At 45.3% G+C, this 13,678-nt stretch overlaps 1 protein-coding gene across 2 annotated transcripts in view; it reads left to right on the top strand.

Moving 5' to 3' along the window:
- Positions 1-13,678, top strand: part of LOC143924760 (uncharacterized) — a 133,233-nt gene that overhangs the window by 75,170 nt on the left and 44,385 nt on the right. For both annotated transcript variants that reach the window (XM_077449210.1, XM_077449209.1), the window contains exon 7: positions 10,305-10,852. In XM_077449210.1, coding sequence (XP_077305336.1) covers positions 10,305-10,852 — 548 coding nt within the window. The remainder of the gene's footprint in view (positions 1-10,304; positions 10,853-13,678) is intronic.

Genomic DNA, 13,678 nt, shown 5'->3' with positions numbered 1-13,678 from the left:
TCCTCCTCCGCTGATATGTTGGAAGAACATTTCTGGTTCTGGGTGATGCCATCAGCCCAATTTTTCTGCCCCTGTTTAACAGGGGCATTTAATTACAATTTTTGATGCAATGCTTTGCAGCAGGGCTAATTCCTGCAATAAAAATAGAGCATATGGGAGAGGTTGCAGTGTGGTGGCACCAGCACCAGTGCCTAAGGCCCAATTTTTCTGCCCCTGTTTAACAGGGGCTTTTAAGTACAATTTTTGATGCAATGCTTTGCAGCAGGGCTAATTCCTGCAATAAAACTAGAGTATATGGGAGAGGTTGCAGTGTCGTGGCACCAGCACCAGTGCCTAAGGCCCAATTTTTCTGCCCCTGTTTAACAGGGGCGTTTAATTACAATTTTTGATGCAATGCTTTGCAGCAGGGCTAATTCCTGCAATAAAACTAGAGTATATAGGAGAGGTTGCAGTGTGGTGGCACCAGCACCAGTGCCTAAAGCCCAATTTTTCTGCCCCTGTTTAACAGGGGTGTTTAATTACAATTTTTGATGCAATGCTTTGCAGCAGGGCTAATTCCTGCAATAAAACTAGAGTATATGGGAGAGGTTGCAGTATGGTGGCACCAGCACCAGTGCCTAAAGCCCAATTTTTCTGCCCCTGTTTAACAGGGGCGTTTAATTACAATTTTTGATATAATATTTCACAGGAGGGCCCGTTCCTGTGCCCACCCAGAGTAACTGTGAGGACTTATAGTGTTGTGGCACCAGCACCACAACCACCAAAGGTCAATTTTTCTACCGCTGTTCAACAATGGCATGTAATTACAATTCTTGATATAATCGTTCACAGCAGGGCGCTCCAGCGCCCACCAAGAGTCACTTTGAGGGCTTACAATGTTGTGGCAAAACCAACACCTTGTTCCGCCATTTCTGCAGAGCATATAGGGCAGGCCCCTACTTTCAAACATCCAACTTACAGACATCTCCTACTTGCAAACGGAAGGAGACAACAGCAAGTGAGATGAAAAAAGATGGACGACAAAACAAATTATACAGGGGTGATAACCCTTCCCTATGTTTTCCAAAAAGCTTAAAAATAGTTTTTTTGACTGGAGCTACACTTTAACCACTTCAATACAGGGCACTTAAACACCTTCCTGCCCAGACCAATTTTGAGCTTTCAGCGCTGTCGCACTTTGAATGACAATTGCGCGGTCATGCTACACTGTACCCAAATGAAATTTTTATAATTTTTTTCCCACAAATAGCGCTTTCTTTTGGTGGTATTTGATCACCTCTGCGGTTTTTATTTTTTGTGCTACAAATAAAAAAATACCAAAAATTTTGAAAAAAAAAATGTTTTTTTTTGTTTCAGTTTCAAAACTTTGTAAATAAGTATGTTTTCTCCTTCACGGATGGGCACTGATGGGGCTACACTGATGGGCACTGATAAGGCGGCACTGATGGGCACCAAGGAAGTGGCACTGATGAGGTGGCATTGATGGACACTTATAGGCGGCACTGATAGGCGGCACTGATAGGCGGCACTGATAGGCGGCACGGATGGGCGACACGGATGGGCGACACGGATGGACACTGATAGGTGGCACAAATTGGCACTGATAGCTGGCACGGATTGGCATGGATGGGCGGCACAGATGGGCATGGGTAGGCGGCACAGATGGGCATGGGTGGGCACTGATAGGCGGCACAGGTGGGCACTGATAGGTGGCACAGGTGGGCACTCATTAGCGGCACAGGTGGGCACTCATTAGCAGCACAGGTGGGCACTCATTAGCAACACAGGTGTTATACTGTACTAATGGATGCCAATCAGTGCCAAACAATAATGCATGCCAATCAGTGATGCCCATTGTGGGCACTGATTGCCATCCATTATGGGCACTGATTGGCATCCATTGTGCCTGACTGGCATCCCTGGTGGTCTAGGGAGGATTACCTCTGCTGGGCATCCCTGGTGGTCTGGTGGCGTCCCTGGTGGTCCAGTGTGGGCATCCTCGGGGGGGCTGTGCTGATAATCGATCAGCACAGACCCCCCCCCCTGTCAGAGGAGCAGCCGATCGGCTCTCCTCTACTCGCGTCTGACAGACGCGAGTGAGGAAAAGCCGATCACCGGCTCTTCCCATTTACACTGTGATCAGCCGTGATTGGACACGGCTGATCACGTGGTAAAGAGTCTCCGTCGGAAACTCTTTACCGAGATCGTAGTTGCCGGGTGTCAGACTGACACCCCGCAACAACGATCGCCGCGATGCGCGCCCCCGGGGGCGCGCAGCGGCTCATAATCCTGATCACGTCATATGACGTCCGGTTAGGATTATGAAACCACTTTGCCGCCGTCTATTTGTAATAGGGCGGGCGGCAAGTGGTTAAAAATGTAACAGTTGAAAATTACAAACAGATTCAACTTAACACAACAAACCTACACAGTCCCTGTCTTGTTTGCACCGCCTGTATACTGCTGTTCTGAGTATATAGGGCCTGGGGGCCACACGCATTTCCTTTTTTTAATATGGGTACGGGGTTCCCCTTAATATGCGTACAAGACCCAAAGGGGCTGGTAATGGGCAGGGAGGGCTGCCCATGCCATTTTTCTCAATGATTTTCAACCATATTGCAGGAACCAGATATAACATTAAAACCGCAAGCAGTTTTCAATGATGTTATTTCCGTTTAATGTCATTTTGTGCAGGGACTGTTCTAAACACGGGAAACACGTGGCACTTCACAGGCATACTACAGACACCCCCCAGGCACCATATTTAAAGGAATATTTAACTTTTTTTTTTTCAATTTAATCGTCATTAACCACTTTCAGACCAGACTATTTTGCTGGTCAACGACCAGAGGTCTTTTTACAATTTGGCACTGCGCTGCTTTAACTGGTAATTGCGCGGTCATGCAATGTTGTACCCAAACAAAATTTGCGTCCTTTTTTTCCCACAAATAGAGCTTTCTTTTAAAGGTATTTGACTGACTCTGCGATTTTTATTTTTTGCGATATAAACGTAAAAAGACCGCAAAATTTGAAAAAAAATTATATTTTCTACTTTTTGTTATTAGAAAAATCCAATAAACTCAATTTTAGTCATACATTTAGGCCAAAATGTATTCAGCCACATGTCTTTGGTAAAAAAAAAGTCAATAACTGTATATTTATTGGTTTGCACAAAAGTTGTCACATCTACAAACTAAGGTACGTTTTCTGGAATTTACGCAGCTTTTAGTTTATGACTGCCTATCTCATTTCTTGAGGTGCTAAAATGGCAGGGCAGTACAAAACCCCCCCAAATGACCCCATTTTGGAAAGTAGATACCCTAAGGAAATTGATAAGAGCATGTTGAGCCCATTGAATATTTTATTTTTTTGCCTCAAGCGATTGAATAATTTTTTTTACACAAAGTTGTCACTAAATGATATATTGCTCACACATGCCATGGTTATATGTGGAATTGTACCCCAAAATACATTCTGCTGCTTCTCCTGAGTACGGGGATACCACATGTGGTCGACTTTTTGGAAGCCTAGCCGCGTACGGGGCCCCGAAAGCCAAGCACCGCCTTCAGGATTTCTAAGGGCATACATTTGTAATTTCACTCCTCACTACCTATCACAGTTTTGAAGGCCATAAAATGCCAATATGGCACAAAACCCCCACAAATGACCCCATTTTAGAAAGTAGACACCCCAAGCTATTTGCTGAGAGGCATGTTGAGTCCATGGAATATTTTATATTTGGCACAAGTTGCGGGAAAATTACAAACTTTTATTTATTTATTTATTTTTTTCACAAAGTTGTCACTAAATGATATATTGCTCACACATGCTATGGGCATATGTGAAATGACACCCCAAAATAAGTTCTGCTGCTTCTCCTGAGTACGGGGATACCACATATGTGGGACTTTTTGGGAGCCTAGCCGCGTACGGGGCCCCGAAAACCAAGCACCGCCTTCAGGCTTTCTAAGGGCGTTACAGTTTTGAAGGCCATAAAATGCCAAGATGGCACAAACCCCCCCCAAATGACCCCATTTTGGAAAGTAGATACCCTAAGGAAATTGATAAGAGGCATGTTGAGCCCATTGAATATTTTATTTTTTTGCCTCAAGCGATTGAATAATGACAAAAAAAAAAATTATTATTTTTTTTTTACACAAAGTTGTCACTAAATGATATATTGCTCACACATGCCATGGTTATATGTGGAATTGTACCTCAAAATACATTCTGCTGCTTCTCCTGAGTACGGGGATACCACATGTGGTCAACTTTTTGGAAGCCTAGCCGCGTACGGGGCCCCGAAAGCCAAGCACCGCCTTCAGGATTTCTAAGGGCATACATTTGTAATTTTACTCCTCACTACCTATCACAGTTTTGAACGCCATAAAATGTCAAGATGGCACAAAACCCCCACAAATGATCCCCCAGATCAGTTTGCATATCGCAGTGCGATCTGCAAACTCGGATCGCATGGTGTGAACACCCATGCGATCTGATTCTGCTGCGGACCAAAAAAAGGGTCCCGTGCGAATTTGCGGGGGGTGCGGCGCGAATTCAGCCATAGTATCTGTATGGCTGAACTCGAATCGCACAGAGATCGGATGTGATTTGCACTGCAGTGCGGTGCGAATCACATCCGTTCTCATAAACCGCTGCAATGTGAACCCAGCCTTAGTGACACTGGCGACAGGGGTGATCACGGGGTTAAACCTTTATTGGGGGGGTTAGGGGGGTACATTAGAACTAAAGGGGGCTAACCCTAACTGCCCTAACAGTTATTACAGTCACAAATGACACCAATGCAAAAAAAATAAAAAATGCAATTGGTGTCACTGTGACTGGGGGGGGGCAGGGGTAATTGGGGGGGTGATCGGGGGGTGAAGGGGGGGTGTGAGTGTGCCTGGCATGTTCTACTGTGTAGTGTCGTGTTGGTGCAACTCACCGATCCTCTCTCCTCGGTGCCGGAACGAAAAATACCGACACGGAGGAGAGATTACATCACTTCCTCTGCCTGTGTTTACATTACAGGAGAGGAAGTGATGTCATGGAGCATTTCCATTCGTCGGGAGCGATCGCGAGGGGGTGGCCATGAATGAATGGCCGCCACCTCATCCCGGATCGCTCCCGAACGAATACCGACCGCCGCAGGCACAGGGGGGGGGCCCGATCGGGCCCCCCACCCGCGGGAAGGCAGGGACGTACAGGTACGCCCATATGCCTGCCCGTGCCATTCTGTCGACGTATATCGTCGTGCGGCGGTCGGCAAGTGGTTAAAATCAGTGCTCCCGCCAAAACGGACATTTTTAAAAACATTTTAGGCATTGACCCATGTCCCCTGGGGCAGGAGCCAGGTCCCCAAACCCTTTTTAGGACAGTATCTTGCATATTAGCCGTTAAAATTAGCACTTTTAATTTCGAACGTTCGAGTCCCATAGACTTCAATAGGGTTCTAAAGTTCGTACGAATTTGGGGTCCATTCGAAAGTTCTGGTGCGAACCGAACCGGGGGGTGTTCGGCTCATCCCTATTTTCATGTTACAACACTGAAGAAATGAAACTTTGCTACAATGTAAAGTAGTGAGTGTACAGCTTGTATAACAGTGTAAATTTGCTGTCCCCTCAAAATATCTCAACACACAGCCATTAATGTCTAAACCGCTGGCAAATAAAACAAAAGTCAGTACGCCCCTAAGTGAAAATGTCGAAACTGGGCCCAATTAGCCATTTCCTTCCCCGGTGTCATGTGACTCATTAGTGTTACAAGGTCTCAGGTGTGAATGAGGAGCAGGTGTGTTAAATTTGGTGTTATCGCTCTCACTCTCTCATACTGTTCACTGGAAGTTCAACATGGCACCTCATGGCAAAGAACTCTCTGAGGATCTCAAAAAAATTGTTATTGCTCTACATAAACATGGCCTAGGCCAGTGATGGCAAACCTTGGCACCCCAGATGTTCTGGAACTACATTTCCCATGATGCTCATGCACTCTGCAGTGTAGCTGAGTAGTGAGCATCATGGGAAATAGTTCTAAAACATCTGGAGTGCCAAGGTTCACCATAACTGGCCTAGGCTATAAGAAGATTGCCAAGACCCTGAAACTGATCTGAATGGGGGTGTGTCCCTTTCCTCCAATCAACTCTCAGACCTCTCCTCACTGAGCTCTGCAGAATGTGATTTCAGCTCTCTGCACCCTATTTTCTGACAGCTCAGACAAGCTGGTTAAATGCTGCAATTTGAATTGATTGAAGAGATGCTGCAGAGACACCGGTACAACTTATGTAGAAGGATTTGTTTAATCTCTGTGTATCACTTGAGGGCAGTAACTTTACTGGGTATTGTGGAGATGCGACCCCCATGTCACAGGTGCATATGAGCAGTGTATGCCTGATTTTGCAAGGAATACTAATTGCAGACCTGTGAGCTGGGTTCCTAAACGTCCCAGGAAGAGAAGTCAGTGCTCAGACTTGGAGACAGCATCGTCCGGCAGACAGGAAGTCTTGCCGGGAGGTCGGGAGGGTTCCAGTAGGAGACGGCTCCAGGAGAAAGAGACAGGAGGTCTCAGAGTCTAATGCCGCGTACACACAATCAGAATTTCGGGCAGCAAAAGACCAATGAGAGCTTTTCATCAGAAAATGCGACCATGTGTATGCTCCATCGGAATTTAGCTGGCCGAATTCCCATCAGCAAAAATTTGATAGCATGTTCTCAATTTTCCAGATGGAAAAACTTTCTATCAAAAATTCTGATTGTGTGTATGCAATTCCGACGCGCAAAAACTCACGCATTCTCAGGTTCAACTACAAGATGAGAGCTATTGGCTACTAGGTATTGAACTTCCTTTTTCTAGTCCTGTCGTACGTGTTGTACGTCACCGCGTTCCTTTTTTTTTATTTTTTTAACATAGAGTTTATTTATTTGCAACAAACAAACAGAACATCATTCAATTTACATTACAGTTAGACAGATATTGTGGATCAATAAGGTATATGTTGTCTATTCAAGTATGTATGGTAACAGTGAAATATTATGACATTAAAACCTTAGCGCACATCAGGCGCCAGCTAATACATATGAAGTCTAATGCCACGTACACACGACCGGACTTTACGAGGGATTAGGTCCGACGGACTTTCAGCGGAGTTCTGACGGAGTTCTGACGGACTTTCCGAATGAACGGACTTGGCCACACACAATCACACCAAAGTCCGACGGATTAGAACGTGATGACGTACGACCGGACTAGAATAAGGAAGTTCATAGCCAGTAGCCAATAGCTGCCCTCGCGTCGGTTTTTGTCCGTCGGACTAGCATACACACGAGCTGATTTCTCGGTAGGAACTGGGTCCGGCAGAAAAATTTGAAACATGTTCCATTTCTAAAGTCTGTCGGATTTTTGCAAATCAAAAGTCCGCTGCAGCCCCCACACGATCGAATGGTCCGCTGGAATCGCTCTGTCAGACCTTTGATGTCGAAAAGTCCGGTCGTGTGTACGCGGCATAAGATTAAGACTGTGGGGGCCCCCCGGGAGGTCCGGGCCCGCAGTATCCTTAAGAACATATCTTCTTAACAATCATACGTGGCTTAATCCGTGGACTGAGTGGTTGCGGACGACATGAGCCCAACAAAAAAAACGGAGAGGGTCTTATTTCTAATCGAGGGTCAAATGTCTGGCTTCTACCCAGGCCGCCCATATTTTATCAAATTTCTTCGGACTGTCCTTCCTAAATATGTTAGTTTGTAGAGAGGCAGTGCTGTGTTGATAAGTGTCAGCCAGAGTTGTTTGGTGGGGGGGTTGAGCCTGATTCCAGTTAAGAAGGATTGCCTTCCTAGCATACAATGTAGTGTAAAAGACAAATAGTTTTTCCTAGTGATGCACCGAAATTTCGGCCGCCGAAACATATCGGCCGAAAATGCCCTTTTCGGCAATTTGCCGAAAGAGAAAAACGGCCGATAATGGAGCCGAAAATGGGGCGTGGCCTGGGTGGGGGCGGGGCTCCGCCCCCCGCCCCTGGTGACGCCCATCATAGCGCAGGAGAGCCACCTCCGCCGCCTTTTTGATAACAGCGCCGGGAACATCACAGCTTTCATTTCAATTGCTGTGTGTTCCCGGCCGTGCGCCGTCACACGCAGCCCCTCCCCCTTGTCCGGGCACTTAGATAGACAGATCATCCGCAGGATTGGCGGCGGCGGAGGCGGCTCTCTTCCCTGCACACAGTGCACAGGCTGGCTGCAAAATGGCACACAGGCTGCAATGGGACACACTGGCTGCAATTGGCTGCAATGGGGCACACTGGCTGCAATTGGCTGCAATGGGGCACACTGGCTGCAATGGGGCACACTGGCTGCAATTGGCTGCAATGGGGCACACTGGCTGCAATTGGCTGCAATGGGGCACACTGGCTGCAATTGGGCACACTGGCTGCAATGGGGCACACTGGCTGCAACTGGGCACACTGGCTGCAATTGGGCACACTGGCTGCAATTAGGCACACTGGCTGCAATTGGCTGCAATGGGGCACACTGGCTGCAATGGGGCACACTGGCTGCAATGGGGGATGCCTCCTGTACCACGTCCTCTGTCTCTGACCATCTCCTGTACCATGTCCCCAGTCTGACCATCTTCTGTACCACGTCCCCAGTCTCTGACCATCTCCTGTACCACGTCCCCAGTCTCTGACCATCTCCTGTACCACGTCCTCAGTCTCTGACCATCTCCTGTACCGTGTCCCCAGTCTGACCATCTCCTGTACCGTGTCCCCAGTCTCTGACCATCTCCTGTACCGTGTCCCCAGTCTCTGACCATCTCCTGTACCGTGTCCCCAGTCTCTGACCATCTCCTGTACCGTGTCCCCAGTCTCTGACCATCTCCTGTACCGTGTCCCCAGTCTCTGACCATCTCCTGTACCGTGTCCCCAGTCTCTGACCACCTCCTGTACCATGCATGCAGTCTCTGACCACCTCCTGTACCATGTCCCCAGTCTCTGACCATCTCCTGTACCATGTCCCCAGTCTCTGACCATCTCCTGTACCATGTCCCCAGTCTCTGACCACCTCCTGTACCATGTCCCCAGTCTCTGACCATCTCCTGTACCATGTCCCCAGTCTCTGACCACCTCCTGTACCATGTCCCCAGTCTCTGACCACCTCCTGTACCATGTCCCCAGTCTCTGACCACCTCCTGTACCATGTCCCCAGTCTCTGACCACCTCCTGTACCATGTCCCCAGTCTCTGACCACCTCCTGTACCATGTCCCCAGTCTCTGACCACCTCCTGTACCATGTCCCCAGTCTCTGACCACCTTCTGTACCATGTCCCCAGTCTCTGACCACCTTCTGTACCATGTCCCCAGTCTCTGACCACCTTCTGTACCATGTCCCCAGTCTCTGACCACCTTCTGTACCATGTCCCCAGTCTCTGACCACCTTCTGTACCATGTCCCCAGTCTGTGACCATCTCCTGTACCATGTACCCAGTCTCTGACCACCTCCTGTACCATGTCCCCAGTCTCTGACCACCTCCTGTACCATGTCCCCAGTCTCTGACCACCTCCTGTATAAAAATATTTTTTAAAAACAGTCATTTTCGGGATCGGTGCTGTTTCGGTATCGGTTTCGGTTTTCGGCCTAGTGTATTTTTCATTTTCGGTATCGGTTTCGGCACCAAAAAACCCATTCGGTTTTTCCAGTTTTTCCCTCTGGGGGGCTTCAAGGAAGTCACATATGCCCAGGAGAAGGGGGATAGGGCTGTTCGAAACACTCAGCTTCCCTATGGAGTTAATGTCATCCAGGGCCACTTTCCAGAAACTCTCTATCATTGGACATGCCCACACTATGTGAAAGAAATGTGCGTTATCTGAGCCGCATCTTATAAGGTTTTCAACCCAGAAACAAAACAAGTGATTGTAGTCAACTAAACAAAATACAAGGGTAATCAATATCTTAATAGAATACGTCACATAATGCTTCACAGAAATCGTAAATGTACAAAGACATACTGTATGGATAACAATGATCAAATCACATGCTGTGATACATTGCCTAGGGTAGTAGGAATCCTTATAGATGTCAGATGCATGCATATGTCACATAGGGGTTGACGTAATAAAAATCGAGAACGTAAAATCTGAAGCAGCTGTGCATGGTAGCCAATCAGCTTCTAACTTCAGCTTGTTTAGTTAAGCTTTGACTAAAAAAAAATCTGGAAGCTGATTGGTTTCCATGTAGAGCTGCACCAGAATTTGCCCTCTCCAGTTTTAGTAAATGAACTCCGTATTGTCACTTCTTTTATATTCCCTCCTGCAGAAATGACTACAACTGCCTCTCCACCTTTTAATCCTGGCCACCTACTAATTAATGAAGTCAATCCCAATACTCCGGGCTCAGCTGAGGATATGGAATATGTAGAACTTTACCACACAAGCAACACTTCCGTTAGCTTGGCTGGCTACTGGCTGGTCTTGTACAATGGGAAGAATAACCTGGCCTACATCATCCTCAATCTGAAAGGCTACAACACGGATAAGAATGGCTACTTCCTGATTGGCAGTACCAAGATGACGCCAAAGCCTCACATTCCGCTACGTGCCAACACTATTCAGAATGGGGCAGATGCCGTTGCGCTGTATTACCATATGGGGAAGGCTGACTACACTGAAAATATGCCTGTGACAGCAGAAGGGCTGATAGATGTCATAGTATATGTATCTCAAGCAAAGGATGATGCTTCTGGCCTCTTAAAGGTGTTAACCCCGGGACAGGAAGCTGTACATGAGGATGAGAGGTTTATACTGGAAGATGAATCATTAAGCCGATGCCAAGGACTGAAGCCGTTGGACCACTCTGTCTATCAGGTAAGGGCAGAAGAAGGCTGGCAAGGTGGGAAATTGGACAGAAGAATGGGCCTCTCTTGTTTTGTCAGATGGGGGCTTCCAAAAATGGATAATAAATGCACCTGTATTTGCAGAAAAAAAATGTGCATTTATTATTTTTGTTGCAAAAGAGCCTGCAAAGCATTGCAACCACAATATATAAATTGCGGGTACAATGCAAGGCTCCTGCAGACTTTCTCCAGCTCTCTGCTTGTACCAAGGTATAGCTTTTCAGTTAGAGAACTGGAGAAAGTGGCAAGGGACTACAAGTGTGGTGGTCATCGCACTTCTGTACCATTGACTTCAAGTCTGTCTGCCGTAGTGCTTTATTCATTTACAGATCTCTGTACACTTTCAGAGGAGGGCTGTTTTGGGGGTGTGGGGGGTCTGGCTTCGCACCATGTTACACCCTAAATAAGGGTGCAACATGGTCTTAAAGGTGGAATTACCCTTTAACCGCTTCCCAACTGTCTACCACAGATGTACTGCGGCAGGTCGGCTCTATTGCGCAAAACATCATACCTGTATGTAATTTCATGCAATAGACATAGGCTGATTGGACAGAGGGGGAGCCAATCAGACATTGGGTCCACCAGCCACCTGCGATCTTTCCTGGGAGAGGCAGAACGGCGGTCTGCCTATGTAAACAAGGCAGATTGCCATTCTGACATGGTAGAAGATATAAATTTCTGTCTTCACCCAGTCAGAGCAACCCCCACACAGTTTGCAAGCACCCACTAGGGACACACTTAACCCTTTGATCGCCTCTGATGTTAACCCCTTCCCTGCCAGTGTCATTAGTACAATAACAGTGAATATTTTTATCACTGATCACTGTAATAATGTCACTGGTCCCCAAAAGAGTGTCAAAAGTGTCAGTCAGGCGTCCGATTTGTCTGCAGTCCCGCTAAAAGTCGCTACTAGTAAAAAATAAATAAATAAATAAAAATACCATAAAAGTATCCCATAGTTTGTAGACGTGATAACTTTTGCGCAAACCAATCAATAAACTATTGGGATTTTTTTTTACCAAAAATATGTAGCAGAATACATATTGGCCTTAATTGATGAAGAAATTAGATTTTTACATTTTTTTTTTAATTGGATGTGTTTTTTATATAGCACAAAATAAAAAATATTGTTTAAAAACCACAGAGGTGATCAAATACCACCAAAAAGAAAGCTCTATTTGTGGAGAAATAAAAGGACAAGAATTTTAATCTCGGTACAGCATTGTAAGACCACGCAATTGTCAGTTAAAATACCGCAGTGCCGTATTGCAAAAAATGGCCTTGTGATTAAGGGGGTAAAACCTTTCGGGCTGAAGTGGTTAAAATTCACCCAGCCGTTTCCTGTATTCCTGTGGGCAATAAGTTTAAAAAGCTAAAAATAAAACCTGTTTGGCTCACAGCCAAAGTTAAAAAAGCTATAAACAATAAGAAAAGAGCTTTTAAAAAATATAAAAATGAAGGAACACTATTGTCGTTTAAATGTTACAAAGAATATAACAGAATATGTAAAAGAAGTCAAGGACACAAAAATTCAAAACGAATGACAGATTGCAAAAGATAGTAGGACAAACCCTAAAAAATTATTCAAATATATTAATAGTAAAAAGGTCAGGACTGAGCATGTAGGCCCTTTACAAAATAATCTAGAGTGAATGACTGACTGGGGACAAAGAGAAGGCAAATTTATTAAATACATTCTTCAGTTCTGTGTATACAAAAGAGCATGGGGGAGCTCATGTCCATAATGGGGGTGATAGTGACACAGACCCAAATGATCCAAAATGGCTCAAAGGGGATATAGTTCAGAAATATTTAGACAGAATAAAGGTGGATAAAGCACCTGGACCAGGTGGCATCCACCCACGGATCCTAAAAGAATTGATATCTGAAATTTCAAAGCCACTGTATCTAATTTTTAGGGACTCATTAATGACAGGAATAGTACCACTGACTTGGTGTAGGGCCAATGTGGTGCCTATATTTAAAAAGGGAATAGGCTCCCTCCAGAGGTGCTTCTGGCCAGCTCAGTAGATTGCTTTAAGAAAGTCTTGGATTCTTTCCTAAATGTACATAATATAACTGGGTACTAACATTTATAGGTAAAGTTGATCCAGGGAAAATCCGATTTGCCTCTCTAGATGGACTTGTGTCTTTTTTTTCAACTTGATTAACTATGTAAGGAATCTGTTATATTTCTTTCATTCAGCCCAGTATATGGGTGTATGGCCATACCCTAACCTTAGGGTGTAACCCTAACCCTAAGAGCCAAGATGTGTAAGTCATATATAGCCTAATAATGATCTTTATTGTAAGATGAGGGAGGAACATTTCTCATAGGAATACAATTATTTGCAAAAAATGGCTTAATTGATGCAAGAAAAAAAAAATTATATATATATATATATATATATATATATACAGTACAGACCAAAAGTTTTGACACACCTTCTCATTCAAAGAGTTTTCTTTATTGAAAATTGTAGATTCACACTGAAGGCATCAAAACTATGAATTAACACATGTGGAATTATATACTGAACAAAAATAGTCTCTCCTATCTCCAGGAGAAATGATACGCTTAACACCTCCAAAATTCTCTATTCAAAGTGATTGTTGACAAGCTGTCCTTGTAAAGAAAAGTAATGCCGCATACACACAATTCGCCAGCAAAAGACCGATGAGAGTTTTTTTTTTTTCGGAAAATGCAACCGTGTGTATGCTCCATCGGAATCTTGCTGCCCGAATTTCCGCTAGCAAAAGACTGAGAGCATGTTCTCAATTTTTCAGATGGAGAAAG

This window comes from Lithobates pipiens, unplaced genomic scaffold, assembly GCF_037356315.1.
Source record: "Lithobates pipiens isolate NorthernLeopardFrog02 unplaced genomic scaffold, aLitPip1_a1.2 Scaffold_22, whole genome shotgun sequence".
Classification (NCBI taxonomy): domain Eukaryota; kingdom Metazoa; phylum Chordata; class Amphibia; order Anura; family Ranidae; genus Lithobates; species Lithobates pipiens.
This window is presented reverse-complemented; position numbering and strand designations above follow the sequence as displayed.